The sequence below is a fragment of the Colius striatus genome, chromosome 19, assembly GCF_028858725.1.
Source record: "Colius striatus isolate bColStr4 chromosome 19, bColStr4.1.hap1, whole genome shotgun sequence".
In the NCBI taxonomy this organism is placed as follows: domain Eukaryota; kingdom Metazoa; phylum Chordata; class Aves; order Coliiformes; family Coliidae; genus Colius; species Colius striatus.
The window spans coordinates 1,783,794-1,807,171 of NC_084777.1; the positions used below are offsets into that span (position 1 = coordinate 1,783,794).

The window sequence follows — 23,378 nt, forward strand, 5'->3', positions numbered from 1 at the left end:
ATTTAACTTTCAGTGCCCACAGGCAACACAGACAGGTTAACAGGAGCAGACCGGCCTGCAGCTGTGGGGCCAGAGCATCCAAAGAAAAAGCCTTCAGTACAGGATTACACTTTGTGCTCCTTCGCTAGCGTGCAGAAAACACAGCAGAGTCAAATGCTTGTTCCTCAAAGTCACTGCACATGCAGCAGTAAATTCTAGCAAAATTTTGCAGGTTTTTGTATGCAGAGCCTTTGGTAATAAAGTGTACTGCACAATTAAAACCATGGGACAGAAACATGTTAAATGGCAAGCAATCCTCACAGTACACACAAACACCACATTGCTTGGTTTGGGGGTTTTTTGAGGCTGTTTGTTTTAATTTTTACTATTTATGTTTAGTTAGTTGTCTCACAGTAGGTTCCTTGTTCCATCAGGGCCCCGGACGTGTGTCTGGGGTAAGCCACCCACCTCACAGCGCCATCTCTTCTGCTGATGGCTGAAAAACCTCACCAGATTAAGCTCTTACGTTAGGCACCTCTGTGAAGTGTCTAAAGTTAGGCTGGATGAACGCAAGCCAAGCTGTTGAACAGATGGAGCGAAATCCTCCTCTTGATAACAGGAACTTTATATCAGTGCCATGGATAAGAAGGGCAGCTAAAAAAAGTCCAGGAGGCAGTTATATAAATTTCAAGAAGGCTTACCAGCAATGATTAAAGGTAAAACTTTCTGATAGATCTTGACTATGCACTTTCAGCTGCAGACTCTGAGCAGACAAGAAGCTCTAGAACACAAATGATGTTGTAACACTACAGCTACCACACTACCAGACTGTGGAGCTTAATAATGCAGCACAAACATGCAAAGCATTAGGAAGCTGGAGCCTGGAGCATATGAGCCTTAAAACCCAGCATCAGCAGAGTGGCACTTATCTTGAATTCAGTGCACAAAAGCAGACAAGAGGCATTATGTGAACAAAAAGGTGACTGACTACCAGCAAATAGCCAACCATCTTATTAATGCCATAAATGCTACCAAATATTCTCATTCCTCATCGCTCACAGGTCTGTAAAACACTCATGCCTACAATGTCTTTTTTCTTTTACCTTGCTTATTTATAATCCTGCACATCTACAAATTCATCTTCCTCATCTCAAAAATTACCCACTTCCTTATTTTTCACCCATAATCACTCTTCAAAAGATGTGTCTCAGCACGGGATCCATTTGTCTTAATTAGCTGTGGATATTTTAGATGGAGTCAGATGTGAAATACATTGGTAATATTTACTTTTGAGCATCAAAATCTTTCAGGTAGGTATCTAAAATAATCCATAATGACTGGAAACTGGCTGTAAAATGTTTCATCCAAAACGTTGTGAAGCGATCAGTTTCTCATTGTGTATGTTCCATCTCTGTGCTAAAACAGAGAGTAGATGCTGCATGCAATTTTGAGGTAATGTTTACTTAAGAGAGTGGAGGAGATCTGAACAATAAAGCAACTCTTCTCAAGTACCTCATTTTTGGAGTAAAGGGGAAAGTGCACTTTCCCAGTCCCTTTGAAGAAGACAAGTGGATGATGTGCTTTGGGCTTGGATTGTTTCTTTCCTCTATTTACCTTCAAACTTTCTCCAAAGGTTTCAATTACTGAGAAATAGCAGAGCTGAAGTTACCAAGGGATGCACCTCTGTTAAAGAAGATGCAAAGACCATGCACAACCTTACAGTGCTGTTCTCTTAAAGCAAAAGTATGGTGGGAAAAGTGACAGCATGATAACAGCCTCCCAGAGCAGGGCTCTTTTGGAGTCAGTTTTAGTCATTTTGGTTACAAAAATACATTTCTACTCCTTGTTATTTCTACAGAACACACAGAGCTCAGAGAGCCTGCACTGCACTGTGACCCAGTTAGTGCAGCCATCCAGCACAGAGTTAAACCCTACCATCAGCTATGACTAGAACATCCTAGTGAAGATGACATGAGCCACACTTGACCCCAGAGAATTTGTTACTGATGATGATAAGCAGAGCTAACCTACACTTATTTTGCAGATTCAAACAGAATGTTCTAGATTGGACATGTTTGAGAAATACTGAGTCACAAGCCTCAAGCTGCACAAGGTCATTTTTGCTGTTTCTTTTTTTTTTCAAAGCAAACCCTAGACTTTGTTACATAAAGCAGTGTTGGCAGCACCTAGAATACAGTCTTTTTTAGCAAGGCCCTTTACTGCACGACTATAGTTTTGGTCTTAGAGAACCTTCTTGCAGATGCTACTGCTTCTACTTTAAAAAAAGGGATTGGTTTTATGTTGCAAAATATTTAATTGATTTCCTGTTCAAATGAAATGAAACAACCAAATAGTTATACAATTTTACTAGTTTATATTTCAATTCATAAAGTATACACACTGCAACTATGCTACCACAATGTCCACGCATCGAATATTGATGGAGTTACAGTATTACTTTTTTTTGGTATTAAACAATAGAGATAATGTATGCACTTAAGGAAAAAAGCTTGGACATAGCATGTTCTATTTTGTAGTTACAGAGTACATTAGCTAGCATTAGTACAGTAAACAAGAAAAAGGTAGAAATACAAAATAAACCAAATATCTTTATATACAAACCAGTGCCTCTTATTGTTACCAGCTTATACTCACACTGCACACAGAATTTATCCACTGATGCAATAGATACTTCAGCATAACACAAACCATTATAAATTAAAAAATTACAAGGTGCAAAACTCCATTCTACAGCTTTCTGGTGGGAACTCAAGACAATCCGATGAAAAAGAAACCCAAGCACGTTTAGCACCTATTAGTGCAACTGCATCGAGCGTGAAGAATGACCTACACAACCTCTGAACGTGCTCCCAGGGAAGCGAGTTGGACAGCTACAGATGCTCGCAGCTACACTCACGCAGTGATTTTTGCCTCAAATATATCTCAGTTTATTGTTTCTTTGTCCCATTCATACCTATGTGCAAAACTAAATCCTGGAAGCTTTCTCAGAGCTTCGCAGAAGGCCTGCTACAGGCGGGTAAAAACAAACACACACACACAGAACGAAAACCCAAACAAAAAGACTCAATTAAATGTCAGACCATCCACATAATTAGTACTTATTAGCAGTTCTGGTGTTGGGGATTTTAATGCTGTTGATATGTGGACCAAACAATATGACACGAGTGAAATGGAGATTTGCCAAGAATTCTGATCCTTCTTGCCTAGCACTTAGACAAGTCTCCCAGCCTCAGGTTGTGAATTTGTTTGGCAGCCCATGCCACAAAAGGCCAGAGTTGCATAGAATCGATTAGTAACAGAAAGAAATGCCAAACACAGAGACGGATGCTGCATCTACTAAAACAAAGAGGGGTTGCTCAACAGGAATGCTGAAATCATCCCCATTCATAAAGCAAAACACGTCAGCTCCTACTCTCCATCTCCTACCTCTGGGGACTGCTTTCTGGCACTGATGTAGTTCTTGCTGAAGTTGTCTCTTTTTTTGTTGTTTGTTGCTTTTTCCTTTTTTTTTCCCTTTTTTTTTTTTTTTTTACTTTGTTAGTGACACTTTTCCTTTCAAATAAAATATTAAAAAAGGTTATAACTGTAAAAAAACCTATCATATGTAAACTTAACAGTTAGGGTTTGGTAAGTTCTCGTACCTAGTCTGTGAAAAGCCTCCAGCCAGACCGCAGAATGGAGTGTTTCTCTGAAGAGCTTCAATCTAGCTACATCACCTGTTAAATATCAGTAGTATGAAGATCCACTTCTAGCATTAAAACCTTTATCTTGTGTTTCCACCCTCTTTATCACTGACCTATTGAAATTCTGACATGCTGTGTTTCTATTTTATTTACATTCTGGTCCTCTCATGTCACAGAATTAAACATCTGGCCAAGGAAGGCAACAAAAGGTGTTGTGTTAAGAAGGTGTGTTTGACAGAACTGCTTTTCAACAAGTCTCTTTTCCTTGGACTCCAGTCACTGTTTTTATAGAGCTTATTGTTCTGTTGAACCACGTTTTCTTTGCAGCTTGTACTTCATTCAATGCCAGACCCAAATGGTGCTCCAAATCCTGCAAACAGAAGATTCATTTCATTAATTTGTTATGTATTTGCAGCACAAGGTTATGTGAGTTAAACTTAGACTCAAGGACATCTACAATCTCTTGGCCACTTTAGAAGTTAAACAGGCCTTACATAAATTAAAAGTAGCACAAGCTGATGAAGAAAGAGGGGGAAAAAAAGCTTTGAAAAGCAAAACAAGACTTGTGTCATTGCCCTTAGTGAAGCATTCAGTTGTCTCCAGTACATCCAAGCCCTTTAGTTCTTTCCCATCTGAGAAGGAGCCATTCCCACAGGAAGCAGCTTTCTACAAACTGACTTTTACCTTTCTGTGAAAAAGCAGCTCTGATATTCCAGTTTTAAGCTAAAAGAACAATGTCATATTTCATACAAATACCTCAAATACCTGCAGTGCTTTCCAATCATGTTTTAAGAAACATGTCTAACATTTATCACGTCACTTCTTCATTTAACATTGATTGTGAGATAAAGAAATGCATGATTCAGTACTTTGTCAGAGTACTTTGTGGCTTTCTTCCAAGAAGTGGCAGGAGATCAGTCAGTAAGAACTGCACTGCAGCCAGGCAGATGTCTGGAAGTTGTAGCTGGTAAATACACTCCATGCAATTTCATTTCTTTTGTCTGCATACACTAAGTTTCAGACCCAATGTTTGGTTAAATAACCAATGCAGGAAAGAGCAAGTTTCAGTTTTAATCCACAGGATCAGTTCCAATCCCTCTACAACAGACAAGCTTTTCAAGCAATGCAGACACTAGATAGACTCCAAAAGGAACCTCCAAAGCATTACCTGTATTTTACATTCCGCCTCCACAAGCTGCAGCTTGGTCTGGGCCAGCTCAAGCTCCATTTCTCTCAGCTGGTTTTTCAGTGTTTCCTTCTCCTCATCCGTGTCCTCATCCGAACCATCCTTGGCAGAACTTGCAACCTTCACACGGCCTTCTTTGTTGAAGAACTCCCGGCAGTGCTCACAGTCATCCACTTTTTGCTAAAGTAAATAGCTGCTTGTGAATGTGTGCATTGCAGTGCTGCTGATATGATCAAAGCCTTTTCCTGACACTGCTCTGGATGAGCAGGGTAACATGAGAGGGACCACTAATGACTTGCAAACTCTGGAACTTGTGGGGAAGCACAGACAAGCAGCCAGCCCCACATTTATGAGCTCTAGAAAACACTGTTGCATTTATTGCTACAATGGGCTCTGTACTGCCTACATGTTATTTTATGCTAAAAGACAGACAGGGAAATCTCCTCCAGAAAAGACAACTCCTCCAAAAAAATTATTGCCCAGCATCAACATTAGTATGCAACCAATACAGCATGGGAGAAGGCTGACAGCTATTCATCTCTTCTCCAAGACCACCCCCTTATAATCCTTCCAAAACTGTAAGTCACTAAGGAACTCTCCTTCAGACACCATTTTAGTAATGAAATAAATGTTATGATTTCGCTCAGAGATTTAAACACTGCAGACTGCAGATCTATCTGGTTTCTTACCCGTATTTTCTCAATCTCAGCTTTATTTGCAGTTTGTTGCTTTTCAAGGCGCTCACTCAGCTGGGAACAAATCTGACAAGCAAAATTATGTTACCACACCAGTTATAAATGTAATTTTCCTCCTAAATGAAGGCTGAAACACAAATAAATGCTATAGGAATATTAACATGGATAGTCTGAGTGTGCTGAGAAAGCCAGGAAAATTGGGAATGCTGCATTAAGTTGTCTCATTTACATATTCTCATTTTCTGCATATTCTTTTATGTTCACAAGAAATGGTGCACTTTCAACATAAATTACGAGCAGTTTGGCCTCATAAAGGAGCCAGAAAAGGTTAGGAATAGCATGGCTCATTTTTGTTTCCTTTGGGATAGAAGAACAGGCAAGACAGAGCAGTAAAAAACCCCAGTTAATCCCTTGAGACCTATACAGTGCGGACTTAAAGATGTTTTCAAGGTTATGGGCCCACTAAAAAGACACATGAATTTGCTCCCTCAATACCTTATGATCAGGAGCTTGAATTCCAAAGCAAAATCCTTCCAAGGATAAAGGCATGTTTTTTATTTCTTAAGTGCAGTTACCAGTTGACTGAAGAAGGGAAGCTGGGAGAGAACCTTTTTTTGGCATGAGGTGAAACTCTGATATACAAGAGCCCAACTGAACAAGTTAGGCTGTAAACGAGGCTGTGGTGACTGACTACCTACAAGTCCCTACACATCAGGAGCAAACAGAACTGACCACCAAGCATCAGCATCTCAGCAAAAGAAAATGCAAAACCAGCTAGAAGCTTCCCATTTAAAATAGCCAAACTGTCTCCTCAAATGCAGAACACAGATCATGCTCCTCTGCATCTCCTAAAACACCCGAGAAAGTCTTGCATTTGACCACCATTGTTGTACTTACCTGTTTGTAGTCACCAATAATAGAGCTGTTCTTTCTGATCTCTGATTCTGCCTTATCTAGTTCCCTGCGACACATTTCCTTCAACTGCAGGAAAAAAGGAAGAGATTTATGTATTTACACAGTCTGAAAATACCCAGGATGTATCACCTCCTTCTCCTTGACCTCACTGCCATACTCATGCCAGTTCCATGCAGACAAGGAAACACTTGACTTTGGTGGCCATGGTTGTTAGAAAAATTGACTAGCTAAGAGAAGAAAGCTTAAAAGAAGTGCTGACAGGTGAAATCCTACAGTGCCTCTCTGGGCACACTCTGTGCCTTCGTGGTTTCAAGTTAAAAATTCATTACCCTGTGAAGCACCTGGCAGGAAAGCAAAGAATTGTGCTTTGCTGACGCCCTTTACACTAAGCAGAGGGACAGCCATGACTGAGAACATTCAGCCCTTCCCACACTTGTCACTTTATTTAGGAAAAAACTGCACAGAAACGTGAAAAGGACAGAGATGCCCCTGACCTGAGCTGATTCCTCTTCTAGGCGCCTCTTTTCTTCCTCTGCATCAATCAGCTTCTGTTTGGTCATTAGCAGCTCCTTGTTCAGCGCATCTGCCTTTTCCTCTGCCTGCAACACAGCAGGAGCACAGACTGAAGGGAGGCTCTCACTGTGCCAGTGCTGCTGGGCAGCCAGGGGCACAGACTGCAGTCTTCTCATCCTTATTAGTAAGAGTCTGCTTATTGTTATTCATAAAACTTTATTATGAAAATTATTTTCCTAAAACTCTGCAATGACAAACGGCAACAAGTCTAAATGAGGAAACAGCACACACTCCATCCCTCCAAAGCCCCTCCTCAGATCCAGTGATTAGTTTTAGCAAAACTGGAGTCAGGATTGCTCCAAAGAAACCCAGGAGCAGAAGGAAGTTTTGTTTTCTCATCCAGGCTGGAAGCTGACCAATAGATTTTGCAGACAACAGCTCACAAGGTGCAACATAGAGAAATGACTGAAAACCAGCCTAGGACCCAAGGTCAATTTGCAAACCCTCAGCCTTGCAATGAAAGCAGAATTAATGAAAAATGCCTCTAAAAGATTTAGAAATCTCCAGAACTGTGTGACACCCACCAATGGATATGATACTGTCTTTATTATGTCACCCAGAAAACTCTGCATGCAACACTTAGCTGCCAAAGCCAACGTAAGAGTCACACCCCTCTCTCCTTTCCTCCTTAAAGAAGAGATGTCCCACCAGAAACCATACCAACCTTTTTTACTGCAGTTTTCTAAGAATAAAAATGTACTGTTGAAAAATGTCAAGCTCTGTATGAACCACTCAAATCAACCTCTGCAGAGGTAAGGCACCTTTGCTGTCTTACAGCAGTGCAGTCCTTCCCAATGGGTACACGAATTCTATGTAAAAATAGATCAATAACTCAACCGATAGATAAACCTTCAGAAAGTGGCTGTACCAATTCCCTTCAAAGGAGGAAAATCAGAAAGGGAATTTTAGCCTCTTAAAGTCCTGCTGATCCTTTAAAATAGATGGCAAAGAGAACATCTTTTCATTACACATGGGTTTTAAGCTGTTTTAAAGGTAAAGAAAACGGGGATGTGGGAGTCCAACAACAGGAGAAAAATGAAGCCTATTTTCTGGTCTAGTGCAAAGGGTATTAAGGGAGTTCTTGTATTTCCAAATGCTTTGCTTCTATCTTTTAGGTTGCCATGAAGGTATCAGAAAAGGTGTGCTAAACAATGTCCTTTCATACTTTTCTTTCGGGACATCTGGCTAGTAAATGAAACTTATCATTTCAGGATCCAATTAGAAGAATTAATCAGGCTCCTAAAGTAGGATCAAACCTACCTATCTCCTCCTGGGAAATAACCCAAATGCTGCCAATACCATTCACCACCTTTGAAAGCAGGGCTGTTATATATCCAACATGGTATCTCAAAGAGTTTGCTTTATTTTATTCCTCTCCCAACTCTCCATTTAAAAGAATCACTGTAAAAAGCCTAACTGTGTCTGGTACAGGCTCAAGCAGCCACAAACAACAGTTTAACACAAGATACAAAAAGCTTCTCCAGTACATTTTTTTGCTGGAGGTGACCCCGAGTGCAACCTGTGTGCAGCCTGCAAAGCCTTCTATGAGCTCTCTCTAACGAAGTGAAACAGCACAGGTAACAGGAAGGGAGCACGGCAATGCCTTGTGAAAAACCCTGTTTCTAGAACACCTATGATTTACAGATTTTAACACTGAAGAGCAGTAGATGTAATATGAAAGTCATAAACCAAACCTCATTACGAGCTACACCCACTCATTAGCATCAACATTTACTATGAATATTTTTCCTACAGCAAGATTCCAGAAGACCGTGGGTAACCTTCCATCCTCTGAAGCACAGAAGCTGAGCACTCTAAAGCCTGTCAACTGCTGCACTGTATGACTTTCAAAAGTCATTTTCCTTTCAGATTTTAGAAATGCACTTATCTTGGTACACAACAAGAATGGCAGAACATGAGCACTTGAACTCTTCCCCTCATCTCCCCAAGCAGGTGAGATTAAATGCGTTCTAGCCTACCACATGCCCTACAAAAGCCAGTCAGCTTTCTGTCTTTGCATGGCCTGTAAAGAAGAAAGCATTTCCTAATAAAATCTCCCAAACATGAGTGTGTAAAGAGGGGAAAGCAACAGCAATCTTGAACCAAAAATTCTTATAACACAAAGCAAACCCAACATTTCCTCCTGCGAGCTCTAGTGATATGGGAAACATTCCAGGATGATGAGTTAACATGGGCAGACTTAAATAAGCCAAATGAAAACCACAATAACATTTCCAGAGTTGCCTGAGGTACCTGAGAAGCTGATTCCACTGAGAGCTAGGCAGACTCCTTTTCAGGTTGATTTGCAAAAGCCTGTCTGCTCTGACATTGTATTTTTAAGAATACCAGTTGAAGGAATACAACATCTACGTTATTATCTTTGTGACGATTCAAAGACTTGACTTAGCTCCTGCTAGACTTTCTTTTAATATACATAGAGAAGAAAGCAATTACTCTAGTACAAGCTCAGAACCTCTCCTCTCCCTCAAATTATTCTGAATGCTTTTCAGAGTAATTAGTATTTCAGTCACTGGTCCTGTTTCCCCTGGACCTCTGACACAGGTCTCTATCATCAGTGTGCAATAAGGACCTGGAGGAAAGAATCCTATCCCACACAAATGAAAAACACTCTTAAGTGTCTCCTTCTCCAATGAGGGGAGTAATGAGGAATTAGCCCTAGTGCCTTGTCTTCCCTAGAGAGCATAAAGACGTGTCTTACATTGTCTAAATCCTTCCGCAGAGCAATCTTGCTGGTCACCAGCTCGTGTGCGAGATCATCGTTTTCCTGCTCAAGCCTCATGTTCGCTTCTTGCAGGCGCCGGTTCTCACGCTGGGGGAAACCAAAGCAAAGACATCCAGATACACACAGGTGTCTGTGTATAAAACACAATGCTTACTGTGCCTGTGCACAAATGGCTACCTTTTATCTCCAGTATGCAAAGACAATTCAAGGAGGACAAGAGTAGCTAACCATGTTGAAACGATAAAGTAAATAAACTACTAGTTGTGAGCAGAAAGCACATACAAATAGGTCTGCTCAGTCCTTCCTTGCCGAGTTACAGAAATGTTTTTGAAGCTGCAATTGTAGGGGTGTCATTCTGCCATCAATACCTTGCCAGGAGGTTCCTACAAATATGGATTTTCTTGGCTTAAAATAGAATTTGCATGATGGAAACTAGTGAGAGGAGGATCCTGGGCAAACCATTGTTTTCTCCCTCCTGTTCCAACTCCCAGCACACAGACAGATATTAAAGTTTACAAGCAATTGTGTTTCTGTGCTACATACACACATACATCATTTTACACATAAAATCTATTCCTGTATGATACTTAATAAATAAAATCCTTATAGAATGATATACCTACTGTAACATACATCATTTTCCATTAGCCAGAGGAGTGAAGGCAGGATTATAATCAACAGAAGGCAGAGTTATAATCAGCTAGGCATTTTCCTCCTGTTCATGGCTTTTGGTGCAACCAGCCTGTGACACAAGTGCTAGAAAGGGGCTCTAGTGAAACAGCTGTATAAGCCCAAATAAAAACTTGTACTATGCCTGTTTTCAACACGAAACTCTCGACGACCCCACTGTGGTTAACACTGCCAATATACAGAGATTCACTTTGTGCAGCCGACTGCCCTGTTGCATCCAAAGTGGTCACAAAGGAAAAACATCTTAAAGAAATGGAGTCAAAGTAAAAAATCCCTGCAAGCACTGTGTGTTAAATCAGAGTGGAGTAGCAAAGCCTTACCTCAAATCTTTCTATAGGATCCTCCTGTTGAGCTTGCTGCTCTCTCATAGTATGATATTCCTTTTCATATTTCTTCAGCTTCTTCTGGCTAATCTAAATTAAAGCAGCCCATTAGTTCCTGCCCAGAACATCAATAAAAGAACACAATTCACAAAGGGTTATGGTACAAGCTATAGGCAACTCCTGCCTTCTACTAAACACAGCCAATATCTTCACTGAGCTTTGAAGAGCGAACCCTTAGAAACAGTCAAAAACTCTATTCCACTCAATGTAATGACAGAAGCATCTTTCCTCTTATCCTTTTCTGGAACACAGAAAAGTTTTTGAAAGGCATCCCCAGGAGCATCCTACATGAGTTTTCCTTGGTGCTGTGGAGCTATTTGATGCCCCAAACACTACAGTGGCCCAGCGTAACAGATCGCCTTGAAACCCACAAGATGTGTTTAGTTTCTAAACTAGATGATGCTGAGGCTTCTTCAGCTGCTTCTTCAGCTGTAACATTTATCATCATGCAGAAGTATTTGGTTTACTTTACATGAGAGTGCAAATGCTGAAAGGGCAAGTGCAGGCTCAGCTGACATTTCTGCTAGTGTCACTCAAGCTCAGTAGCAAACAGTCCAGAGTCCCAGAGCTGCCTCTGTGTCTTGGAAGCAGCAACATCTCAGCAGCACATATGCTCTGTCCCTGCAGCTACAGGACTCAGAAGGCTGGAATTCTGTCTGTCCTCAGCTTTGACAGAGGCACCAGACTAGGAAAGTGACTCTATCAGAGTCCCAGTTGCCCCTTCTGTGAGAAGGTGGGGGAAGGTGGTGTTCAATGCAGTATTCTGTGCAGTGCTCAAGTCCTACAGGCACAGAGAACACAAGGGAACCTGTAACAGATCCCAACCAGCATCTTTCCTGGTGCCACCCAACGTGCCATATGCTGCAATGGTTTAGTGCACAGGCCATGCCAAAAGCCACTGTGAATGTTTCACACGCAAGTCAGTCTGCATCTCAATTAAATCTCTTGTATTAGAAGTTGCTGTGGAGCCTTTACTCATATTTCAGTAAACCAAATACACTCAAAAGCTATGCCTGGGGTTTTCCCTTGAAAAAAAAGGCCTGGTCTGAGAAACATTACCCAAAGTTTACACACAGAAATGAGAGGCAGAAAGGAAAATATGATTAGTTTGTCTTGTCTTTGCTTTTACCATTAACAACCCTGAAATGAAGTGCAGAAAACTGGTAGCTCGGCTCCCTCTAGTGAGAGCTGCAGGGAAACGTGTCACCCTGCCTCAGCTGACAACATCTTTTTGGAGGTGCCAGCCCATTTATCTGGAGTCAGTCCAGCCATATCATAACTGCAGAAGTTCCCAAGTGCATTAAACCAGTTTTGCCTTTAGATACCAATAATGAGGTGATCCTGAGAAGATTTGCTCCTATCACCAATTCTGGCCATTGGAGCCCCACTGGGAACTGTGCACTGGGGAAGGCAGCAATGCCTTTGGGTCTGCATCGAGGTAGAAAGCAGAAATGAACACTCAAGTCCTACCACAGTTTTTCAGGTGGACCAGAGGCAGCAGCACCTCTGTTAACATTTGACAGCAACACTGAGGAGTGACTTAGGAATCTAGTGCTGTCTCAAGCTGATCACTTACTGACCTCCTTTCCAGCAGAATGCTGTTGTAATCACAGTGCCTTAGCTGGGCTACTTCCCTCTCACTATAAATGATTTATTTGGACATCAGGCCCTTTTCTGCTCAAACTCACTTCAGATCCACAGCCAGAGATTTCTACTGACAGCAAAAGACTTGTATTTTAGGTCAAAGAAAGCAGCTGTGTGCAGCACTCCCATGAGGGGCAACACACATGGATGTCATACAGAAGCATCTGTGGTAGTGCACTCTATACTTTCTCCATAACCTCCCATTTAATGGCCCCCAAAAACACAGCACTCAAGGAAGCAGTGGCCAACCTGGCTGTGTGCTGCTCAGAGACGACTGTTTGCTTTAGTCACTTCACACAGGACTGAGAATGCAGGGAATTTTGGCAGAGCAGAGAGAGGAACAAGTTGTCATTTAGAAACATGAAAGACAAGTGCACTCCTTACATGTGACCTTGAACAGATTCAGGTGCAAACCCTAATCTGTGGCTAATGTTAAACCACTGGAAATCTAAACTAGCTTACTTCCTTCTTGATTATTCTGTAATTTCCAAACTAGCTTCATATAAGATGTGCATGAACTCTGTGGCCTCCCCTGTTTTGTGTACTGCTGCTACCCCAGAGTACAAGATGCCTTGAATGCTGACATACTAGGGAAGTTGTGTGCTTATGCACTGATGCTGCAAAGAATTCCTCCTGTGAATTTTAAGGAGAAAGGATCTTTTGATGTGTGCCAGTGTATTTACCTAAAAACAAATCTACATGAAATTATACAGAGTCACAGCTTCCTTAGAACACACTAAATAGATTCTCAAAGTTCCACTTTATAACTCACTCATCACATCTGTAAGGAGGAATCCCTGACTTCCCAACTGTAACTTTTTTGGAAGTTTCACTTTAAGGGCTTATTCCCAAGTGCCCATATAAAGCTTTAGTTACAGTATTTACTGATTAGGAAAGCAATTGACTTTCAGCTGTGAGGTAATGCAATATTTGCTATATATAACTGAAGTCTTAATGTCAAAGGCCAAAGCTTTTATTTTGTACAGTTATATTTAAAAAATAAGGCTCAGTGAGCAACTGTAGGCTGAAATAAACCCCACCAAGAAAGAAAACCAAACCCTCCACTGTTTACCTCAGTAGTTCAAATGTACAGGAGAGCACTCTGAGTAAATTCTAATAAGAAAACCAGAATTACTGAGGTCAGTTCATTGACAAGGGGACAGCATCTCTCCAGTCACCACACTCCAGTGGCTGTGTTTCTGTTCTGTTCCAAAGGAGGCTCCAATAAGGACCAGAGATGAGCTTTTACTGTGACATGTGGTTTCTGTTATGTAAGTCATGATTCTAATTACCATCAGTATTTCCTAAACATTGACTGTATGAACAGTTATCAGTGATTGGTAGGAGAAATCAAAGAGCTGACAACTGCATTAAAAGACAGTCTAGATGAGCTTGCCAGCCTCAGCATCCCTTCACAGCAAGCTGGAGGTACTTACAAAAGGTTCACCTTCAGAAACACCTGCACAACAAACACCATATGATACACTACAGCTCTGCTTAACCAGTGTCTTAGCACTTGCTTCCAGAGCCAAATGAAAAGCCAAGAAGGAAGCCAATTCTGTAAACCTCCCACATGGGCTGCTCATGGAAAACAAAGTTTTTGCATTATTGAAAAGCCCCAGTTACCTGTGGCTGCTCTAAGTCAACACACAACTCAGCCAGCACTTCAATGTCATAGAAGGCTGACTCTCTTTACAATACAAAGATCAACCTGTTACTGTCAGCTACAGAGAGTACAAGTGGAATAGTCCTGAGTGAGAAATTTACTTAAAATGCTTTGTATAAAACAATGGCAAAGCAAAACCTCACACAGAGAATACATGAACTTGTGCTTTCCTGAGCTTGACTTGTACGAAATTTTAAATGCCAAATCATATTCCTAGAATCAACCTATCAATGCATTTTTAATGAGCTGTCTGTTGCAGAGGATAAACACCACATGTGCTCACAATTAAAAATAGCCATCTTCTGTCTGAAAGATTACATCCTGTTTCTGCATTATTTACTCTGAAACCTCCTCACCACCTCTTGATGAAAGACACTACCAGAGAAAAATGTCATCAGAGAACTCCAGAGATGTCTGCAATTATTTTCTATTCGTGCCATTAGTCATTTGGGGTTTTTTTAAGCAGCCTGATTTTCAGTAGCACTAGGTATTGCTTTCTGAAAGCCACCCTGGTTTTAAGTTCTCCAGGTGGGCCCATATCACTCAGAATCTTGGGGTTTTACTGCACTTCCCTGCAAAGCATTTGCAGTGTATCACATTTGGATGAGAAGCCTGAAGACAGAAATTGTACCCATTAAAGGCATCCTTCCAGTTGCTATCACCACATCTTTACCTTCATATTGCATGCCAATTCCATCAGCTTTTTTGCATTTTCTTCTGAACGGTATCTCTTGGGCAGCTGCACACGGAAGAATTTTAAAGCCCCTTCAAAGTCAGTCAGTAACAAATCATCCTTGGTAGTCTAGAGATCAGGAAAGAAAAAACAGTAACTGCAAAGCAGATTTTGTACAGTGACTGAATTCCCACAGACAATAAAGCACCAGTAGCTTTGTAAAGCTCCAGAACACGACCACTTTCTAACTTTCTGCAATTACTGTTTGTTTCTGCATCTGCAACTTTCTTTTTCCCTGCCACTCCATCCCCAAAAGCAGTGTGTGGTGGGGGACATGCCACACAGCAGCACAGGTAACACTGGAAGGCAACTCTTCACAAAAAGGCAGAGTAGTTTTTGCTATGGTGTGTGAGTGATGAGGCACAAAGCCCAGTGCAACGTGTGGTATACTCACTTTCAATAATCCCAGTGCAACGTTGAAGATAACACTTATTCCCTGGAGAGGAAAACAAGGAAAAGAAATTAATTTCTCAGTATTTACAAGCCTGGACATTGATTTCTTTGGCAGGTTTTGTTGTTTGCTTGGAGTCTGTGAAAAGGAAAACAAGGATGCAAGTGTAACCAGGTGCTGTAAGGCCCACAGAGTGACTCTGCAAACAATTAACAGAGTGTCTTTACCAGAAGCCATCATAGATAGCAAAACAATGCTTCAACATGGGCTTTACTATCTCCTTAGTAGTTTGAAACCCTGAAATGATGAAGATGCTGCTGTGTACTTCATTTGTTAATGACCAGGTGGTCAGCTCGAGATAATGTCATTTTCACAGCCAACTTCTGCACACACTGGCCTCAAACACAACGACATCTACAGCAATATACCGGGTTCTAGTATGAAAAATTTGGGATCACGCATGCAATGATAAAGCAACTCACTTTAGGACAGAGTCCCACATTATCTGTTTTGCCACTTGCAGTTAGAAGTGTTTTGTTTCTACTGTCCAATTGAATACAATCTATTTCTATAGTCAGTAGTAGCATACAGCTTCTCAGGACACATTGCTCATGTTTCTTCAAGCTTCTGTCTTTCTTTTTTCCCAGTAAATTACTTCTTCACTATCACTTTAAAACAATAAAAACTCCACCTTAAAGCTTCACTATGAACACATTTACTGTTTGTGAAATGAAAATGTGTTTCTAAACAAACAGAACTGATTTTCTCAATACCATCTGTCGCTTTCTCTTACACTGGCACATGGACAAAGCAAGCAGCAGATACAGAGAAAGGGTAAAAACACTGACCAGGAGATTTATGAATGCTGAACCCCTCCAGTATGGGAAATGCAGACAAACTGCCACTGCACAGCAACAACTGCATAGTGTTACCCAGTGAGTAAAAAAGGAAATCCTTCACTCAAGGATGCTTTAGTACAAAATGTGATTTGTTCACTTATGTTAATAAGCTCTGACTCAAATGACACTACTTATACCAACACACTACAAAACATACTCTTCTAAATGTGATTACTCAAAAAATCTCAAGGTAAAGACTTTTGTTCTCTAAATATATGCTGTGAAGGCTAAAGAGACTTCAAGCTTCCAGGAGAAAAAGCTCCAAGCTTGTTAGATTGCCAGCATGAGAGTTAGCTGGGAAATTTTATACACAATGGCCTCAATGCAGTAATATTCTAGGAAAGAAAAGTGTTCTCATTGCATGGAACACAACTTAAGAAGAGGAATTCACAGGTTTGTAAATTGACTCTCATCCTATGAGGACTATACAGAATGTCCCATAGATTCCACAGTGTTATAAGAAATAGGTTATCATCTTTTACATAGATATTGACTCCTAATTTATGTCTTTAAAATGCTGAGAACTCTTTTTCATTGCAGGAACACAACACTTCTACACAAAAATAATCACCACACGCCTAGCTCTGAAAGAACAGATAGTAACAAGGACATGGATCAAGATAGTGAGAAACTGTCAAGTGTTGGTAGCGATACAAGTCTCCAATTATAACACATACCTCACATAAGAGTAAGTCAATAATATGGAAGACCATGTAGAGAGGGAATTTTGCAGTGAACAGGGTAAGGAACCACTGGGAAGCATACATGTGTGCTTCAAGGCTAATGTCCAGGAAGTGGTTATACAGATCAGGAATGTATTCCTAATAATAAAACACACACATAAATACTGAAAGTTAATTCATATCACTTTGGAACTGTAGCTCAAATCCAAAAGTAACAGAAGCAAGCAGGGCAGAGTGACAACCAGAGCAGCGAGGCAGGCTCCTGTATCCACCCGGACCTGCAAAGACAGCTGCCTGACACGCTAAAGGACCTTCTAAGGATGCTGAAGTCTGGCCCCGGTGTAGATGCTCAGAACACTACATCACATGCACAGTGAGTGCTCAGCTTAGCAGGAAACCCATGCAGTGGATGTGCTGACACTGCAAAGCCACTCTGCAGAGTCCCTGCAGTGAGCTAAGTCACTGCTGCGCTGGGCCACAAGAGCCACTCCAACTGATCAGACACGGCTGCCTTCAAACTTACTGCACGCTGCCAGCAGCATCATGTTGGTCTCCAGTCAACAGTCTCTATTCATAAAACCCCTCTAATACGGACAACCATCCTTACTAAGAGGCCACCACTGCTATTCATGTTTAAGATACATAGCTGGTTTTGATCCTGTCTCTGATCCTTTCACTTCACACAAGCCTGAGCACGTACCTGCATGAGGCGCTCCAGCTGATAGAACTTGCAGTGCAAATCTTCAAAGTTTTGTTTGAAAAGTTCCCTGAGTCCATAATCAAACATAATTTTAACCAGAACACTGAAAGCTTGCTCCTCAGGCATCTGTGAGAGAGGTAAGGATATCACAGAGCATTTAAATCTTTAATATCAGTTCTGTTTGTCCCTAGCTCCCCTTCTTCTCCCTCTCACAACAAAGGCTGAATTGTCACTACTTTTTAATCTGGCCCTGTCCAGTTTAAAAGTAAACAAGAATATTAACACACAGAATGAGGTCTAGTGTTGCAAACAGCATTCCATTCTTATTCTGTGGAATAAACCACTTCTCAATCACTCAATTAAAAATACAACTTTGAGACATCAAAACCAAAGTGTTTCCTGATGTGTGTGTTCCAAATCATGTCAGAACCAAAATCTTACAGACTATGAACCACCTAACCCTTTGTAACCTATGTAAGACAGAAGCAGTATTCCTAGAGGATGGTAAGCAGGACCTGTCCCTTATTCTTAACAATTTAGTTACCTTTTAAAATGGCATTATTACATGTGTGTTTATTAGATGGCATGAATAAGAGAGACAAATAACTGCTAACAAAAAGTTCCACATAGCACAACTTGGCATTGCTGTGGGAAAGTTCAATATCCCTTTCCTGCCAAAAACTGAAGAAACATTCATCAAAGCTCATCAGTGTTTAGAGATTATTCCCTGACATCAAAATTGAGTTCTCATATTTCCATAGTGAAGTCTGACTTCAGGTCAATCATTTGTTCCTGTGAAAGACAGAACATCCATCTCAAATATCCCATTATCTATCTGCAGATGGAGTTTGTTAAAACTGAAAACTTTGCTGAGATATTCCAAAGTGGCAGTGAAGGACTCACAGAGACTTGATTTCCTTTCCTGCAACATTTCTTTTTCCCTAGCAACCTCACTCCAAAGGCTGACTTCAAAGAAAACCAAATAAAAAGAGACTTACTTGGAATTTATCCTTTTTAAATGCATACATTATTCCCAGAAGCAACAGCTACTGTTAATGAAAGAACTCTAGAAGAATATATGGTTCATTCTTGACATGAATCTCTCTAATGCACTAATTTTTAAAAGGACATATGACAATGACAAAGCTAAAGGAAGGCACATCTGTTTCTGTAAAAGCATTCAGTTCTTCCAGCAGAAAGTATCATCCTTCTTAGTCTGATTCAATTAAATAATAGAGACTTAATTGCTCACCAAATAAATATTTCAGATGACAGTTACAAAGAACTAAAAGGTTGTTACCATCAACCATTGGGGTTTTGTTTCAAGACTGGAGGTTGCAATTTTTCTATATCCTCCACTGATTCTACAACATTACAGAAAATTTCCTCTTCCACAGAAACCCGAGGAGAAGTGTTCATACACAGCTCTCCATGGAAGCAAAAGTTACTAAATGAAGTTGCACAGCACTACTGGGCTCAGGAATTATGTTGAGTTCCAACTACTCACAACTTGCAACGGAAACTGATAAAAGCCGATGTTACTTTACAAAAGAACAGTCTATAAATAATTGGTACAGATTCCCAATCCTCTCATGTTTCCCAAGTGTGAGCAAATCCAAAACTTTTGCTTCTGATACAGCCATAAAGCTCTCCAGATTCTGAACAGGCAAGCAATTACAGGATATTACACTGATGAGATCACTTCAGATCAATTAAACAACTATGTTTAAAAAAGCATAACTCAGTGTCTTTAAAATAAGCTTAAGTATGACTGGATCCTTCACTAACCCCTCAAACCAGGAAGCACAAAGGCCTAAAACAGCCCACAGAGGCAGCATATTGTTCAAAGCCCTGAGATCTAATCAACTAGCATCCCATCAATGGCATAAATACACTTCTCTTTATGCAAAACACATAATAATTAGCAGCCATATTTCTGACCAATTCCAATAGAAACATCCTCTAAAAAGCTTAAATCTGACCTTGAAACCCTTTAACAGAAACATTTAGTGTTGTCCTATACACAAATTCCATGCCTACTAGTGATCATGAGTACAAGCCTGAAGAGTTTCAAATGGAAGGGGTCCTGAAACAGAAACACAGCGAAATGAACACTGACTGTAGACAAGTGTCACGAACACCACAGCAAGTTTTAAACAACATATTGTGCTCTGTCTAAAATCACATCACTATTGACCAACACACAAGCAGATATGTGGCCTGCAGCTCTTCCAGTTCAGGAGTTACCAGTATTTATGCTAAACAAGTGGAGCAATATTTACTCTTAAGCTTAAAATAAATGGAGAAAAAAAAACACCACTTACATGTAGAAGCAGCACAGCAGCAAGAAACGACTGGCCTTGACAGTAGCCAATCTCTTCATCATAGACAGAGTAGGCCTAAAAAAGGATAAAGACTTTACAGCATATCTGCCTCTAGCTACAAACACAAAGAAAACTCTGCACCAAACGTAGCTCCATAACATTTTCATGGGGTGCATCAGTTGCCATTCCAGTGAAGGGATCACCTGGACGAAAATCAAACTGTGGTACAGAGTGGCTGTGGCTTCATATAGTGATGCAGCCCATTAAACCACTTATCTGAGTGCTTTTAACTTCTCAAGCACTGCTACAGGGATGTTAGGAACTGGCTGAAACACTAAGGACACAAAAGAAAAAGTGCTGGAAGCTAAGAACACTGCAGCTGAGATAACTGATTACAACAATAAGCTGGCCATTTTTGTTAATTTCTTCCTTCTTGGTAAGCAACTTCAGTGCATGTCAATGGCTTTGTAACATTTATGGGAGGTACATAGTTATGTCCTGTTTTGGAGACATGACCATAACAGGTCATGGCATCATTACACATAAAGGACACACCCAGCATCAGAACACCTCTTTGGCAAGAGGCAGCATCAGTGTGATTTCCCGTGTCTGTCCCTGGCTTGGCCAGCACAACTGACAACTAGGGAGCGTGCTGCAGCCAAAGGTGAGCTGCTCTTGATAAGTACGGAATTAGCTTGGCTTGATCCACATGTCTGTAGTCATCTGAAGTCTCTTTACCAAACACCTTCACGTTCAGGAATGCAGAAGGGCTTATTACTTTCAGTCTCCTATCTGAGAGGCACTAGAAGTGGCTGAACATCTACAATAAAGAGTCAGACTGAGTCTAGTGCAAGAGCCTGTCTCCATGCTATGGTCAACAGTAACACATAAACATTCTTCTCAGGTGACACATCTTGTTAAATACAAGATACCAAAACCAGTCAAGAAGGATTTAAAGAATACCTTGCATATTTTGTACAGAGAGTCCTGGCCATCGCCCCCCGTATCCTTAAAGTAATCGTGAGCTGGGAACGTCCGGTTGATGTCTCGGGTGATGGCACTGTCCTGTGGAGACTCCTGTTAGGGAGAACAAACAACCCTTAAATTAAAAAAAACATCAGAAGAATATAAATTACAGTATGCTAGGACTGAGACTTAGGAGACTGGCATTGTGCTCTGTGCACTGTTCTAAATTTAACAAAACAAAGTCTACTCAACCAGAACAGGCTGCCTGCAGGCTGACAGCTCCAGATCACAATCTTGATAGATTTGGTTACCTAAGCACATCTGGGAAGGGTCAGTGAGTGGCAGAAAAAGTGCACACACACAAGTGTTGCAGGACATTGCAATGCAGACAGCAGTCTTCCCTTGGAGACTTATGAACAAAAACTGCCCAGTCACAACTGCGGAGAGTAACAGTCAATTGCAGGCAGCTGCATGCTCCTGTCCAAAATTCTGTCCCTTCAGTTCAGCTACACAAACCATTCTTCATTCCCTCCACAGAATCAGACAATAGAAAAGTAGAAAACTGAGTGTAAGCCCAAGAAAAGCAGTAGTGTACAGTAAAAAGTGACATAATGGAGGGACAGTTGCCTGTAGGAGCTGGCATTTCAGCATGAGGAAGATGGAACTCTGTTCTCTACACCACTCTGATGCAATCAGTTTCAGATGCCTCAGACATTTGGAAAGCTGAACAACAGCAAGAGCATGCAATTAAGAAAACCAGTAAATGTGAACAGCAGACTGAAAAGACCAATTGGAAGCAACATCAAGAAGTTTGCACCAAGGGCAAGTCCTACACAAAAGGCAATGAAAACTCCTAGTAGAGATGGAAGGAATTTACAAAGCATAACAATTAAATACAGTAAAAGGGAATCTTTAGGATCTTTTCCTGAGTCCTTTAGGACTTTTAACTGAGTGATTTAAACACTCAACGATGTTTCCAAGCAGAGAAAGACATGCTCAAAACTTAGTGATAACTTCTGGTTTGTTGAAGGTCTGTAAGACTGAATGACAGTGAAGCTCTCTGCTTTGCAGGAGCACAGGTACTGCTCACTACCAATAGCAATTTGTGGAACCAAACAAGTGGGTTTCCTGAGTATTATCTGTGTTTGGCTGCAATGGCAGAACACTCTTAAATCCACTTGCCTTTTAATCCACTTATTTAACAGCAAAGACCAAAGCATCTGATTGGGAACTCTTAGGATAGGCTTCTCAAACAAATGACTCATTATGGCTAAAGGGAACTAATTAGTGGTCTCTCTCTGGCTTTGCGTGACTTGTTCAGCACTTGACTCCTATGTTTCAGTACAATTCTCCAAGTAATCTGCAAGGCAGGTTCCTGCAGCTGAAACACAGCTCGGGGAGAGAAAAATTAACGGAAATGATAAGGTTTAAAAAATGTTTTTCAAACCATGGCTTTGAAATCTCCCCATTAGCACAAACTGCTGCAATCCAAGCATTGTGTAACCTTTTCTTTACTCCTATTTTTATACCTTGCTGTGAGAATTGGCTCAATGGGCAATTTCTCATGCTTTCAGGGGACTGGGAACTGAAGGAAACTCTTCTGAACCCACACCCTTCACAAACTGGGATTGAAAAATAGAAAGCTAAGAATGACAGGAAGAAAAAGAAAGTAATAAAGAAGACAGACTGGAAAACAACCATGAGAACTGAGGCAAGTGCAGTGAAGGTTAACGTTCCCAAAACAGTTTGTTGCTCTGAAGGAAAGCAGGAAAATGTAGATGCTCAGACTAAGAACATACCCTTCCTCCCTCTCTCCTATGCACTTCAAAGTGTTAGGGGAGTTACACTGAACCTTTGCTTTCCAGTTGATTCAAAAAGAAATTACATGAGTAATTATGGAAACCAGGTTGCAATCCAGCAGATAAAAGCTCATCTCTTCTATCAGCCTGCATATAAAAGCACATTTGTTCCCACCTTCTACACTGGACCCACGTAAAAGATATTTTCCTTGTATTTTTGTGATCTTCCAGGAACCATTCCAGGATCTGCAAACTATACCATGCAGTTACAACCTCAATCAACATCTTGAGACTGAGACTATGCTACTTTAGAAGCTGTTTCTGTAGCTTAAGCCATAATTAAAAGACATGGAAGGGCTGGAATTCCTAGTACCTCCTCAGGGCCTAATCTACTTGCAGTTTTCAGCAGATCACGTTTATTCCTCCTAATCTGCTACATAAGCCCAAGAGGACAAAGAAGCAGCCACAAAGAGCTGCTGAAGGGAAAAGAGCTATGATTACAAACCAAACTCTACCTGACTCTAACTCTTGCCACAATGTGATCCATTTTCACATGGCAGTTATTTCTTCAGAAGGTCCTACAGACTTTGTCACTGGTTTTGTCACACAGCCAGAGATTGCTGTGAGAAGGGTCTAGAGACTCAATCAATCCATGGAATTTCATCTGCTTTGCCTGGGGTCAGATCAGCATGTGGCACGTCGTGG

At 40.9% G+C, this 23,378-nt stretch overlaps 1 protein-coding gene across 3 annotated transcripts in view; it reads right to left on the reverse strand.

The window, feature by feature from the left end:
• Positions 1 to 2,330: 2,330 nt before the first annotated feature.
• RABGAP1 (RAB GTPase activating protein 1) overlaps positions 2,331 to 23,378 on the reverse strand; it is a 68,043-nt gene continuing 46,995 nt past the window's right edge. For all 3 annotated transcript variants that reach the window (XM_062011843.1, XM_062011842.1, XM_062011844.1), the window contains 13 exons: positions 20,872 to 20,985; positions 19,909 to 19,983; positions 17,585 to 17,710; positions 16,879 to 17,022; positions 15,306 to 15,347; positions 14,852 to 14,980; positions 10,806 to 10,898; positions 9,772 to 9,882; positions 6,974 to 7,078; positions 6,462 to 6,545; positions 5,559 to 5,630; positions 4,852 to 5,049; positions 2,331 to 4,053 (listed from right to left, as the gene is read on the reverse strand). In XM_062011843.1, the coding sequence (XP_061867827.1) occupies positions 3,931 to 4,053; positions 4,852 to 5,049; positions 5,559 to 5,630; positions 6,462 to 6,545; positions 6,974 to 7,078; positions 9,772 to 9,882; positions 10,806 to 10,898; positions 14,852 to 14,980; positions 15,306 to 15,347; positions 16,879 to 17,022; positions 17,585 to 17,710; positions 19,909 to 19,983; positions 20,872 to 20,985 (1,416 nt within the window). In that variant the 3' untranslated portion in view covers positions 2,331 to 3,930. The remainder of the gene's footprint in view (positions 4,054 to 4,851; positions 5,050 to 5,558; positions 5,631 to 6,461; positions 6,546 to 6,973; positions 7,079 to 9,771; positions 9,883 to 10,805; positions 10,899 to 14,851; positions 14,981 to 15,305; positions 15,348 to 16,878; positions 17,023 to 17,584; positions 17,711 to 19,908; positions 19,984 to 20,871; positions 20,986 to 23,378) is intronic.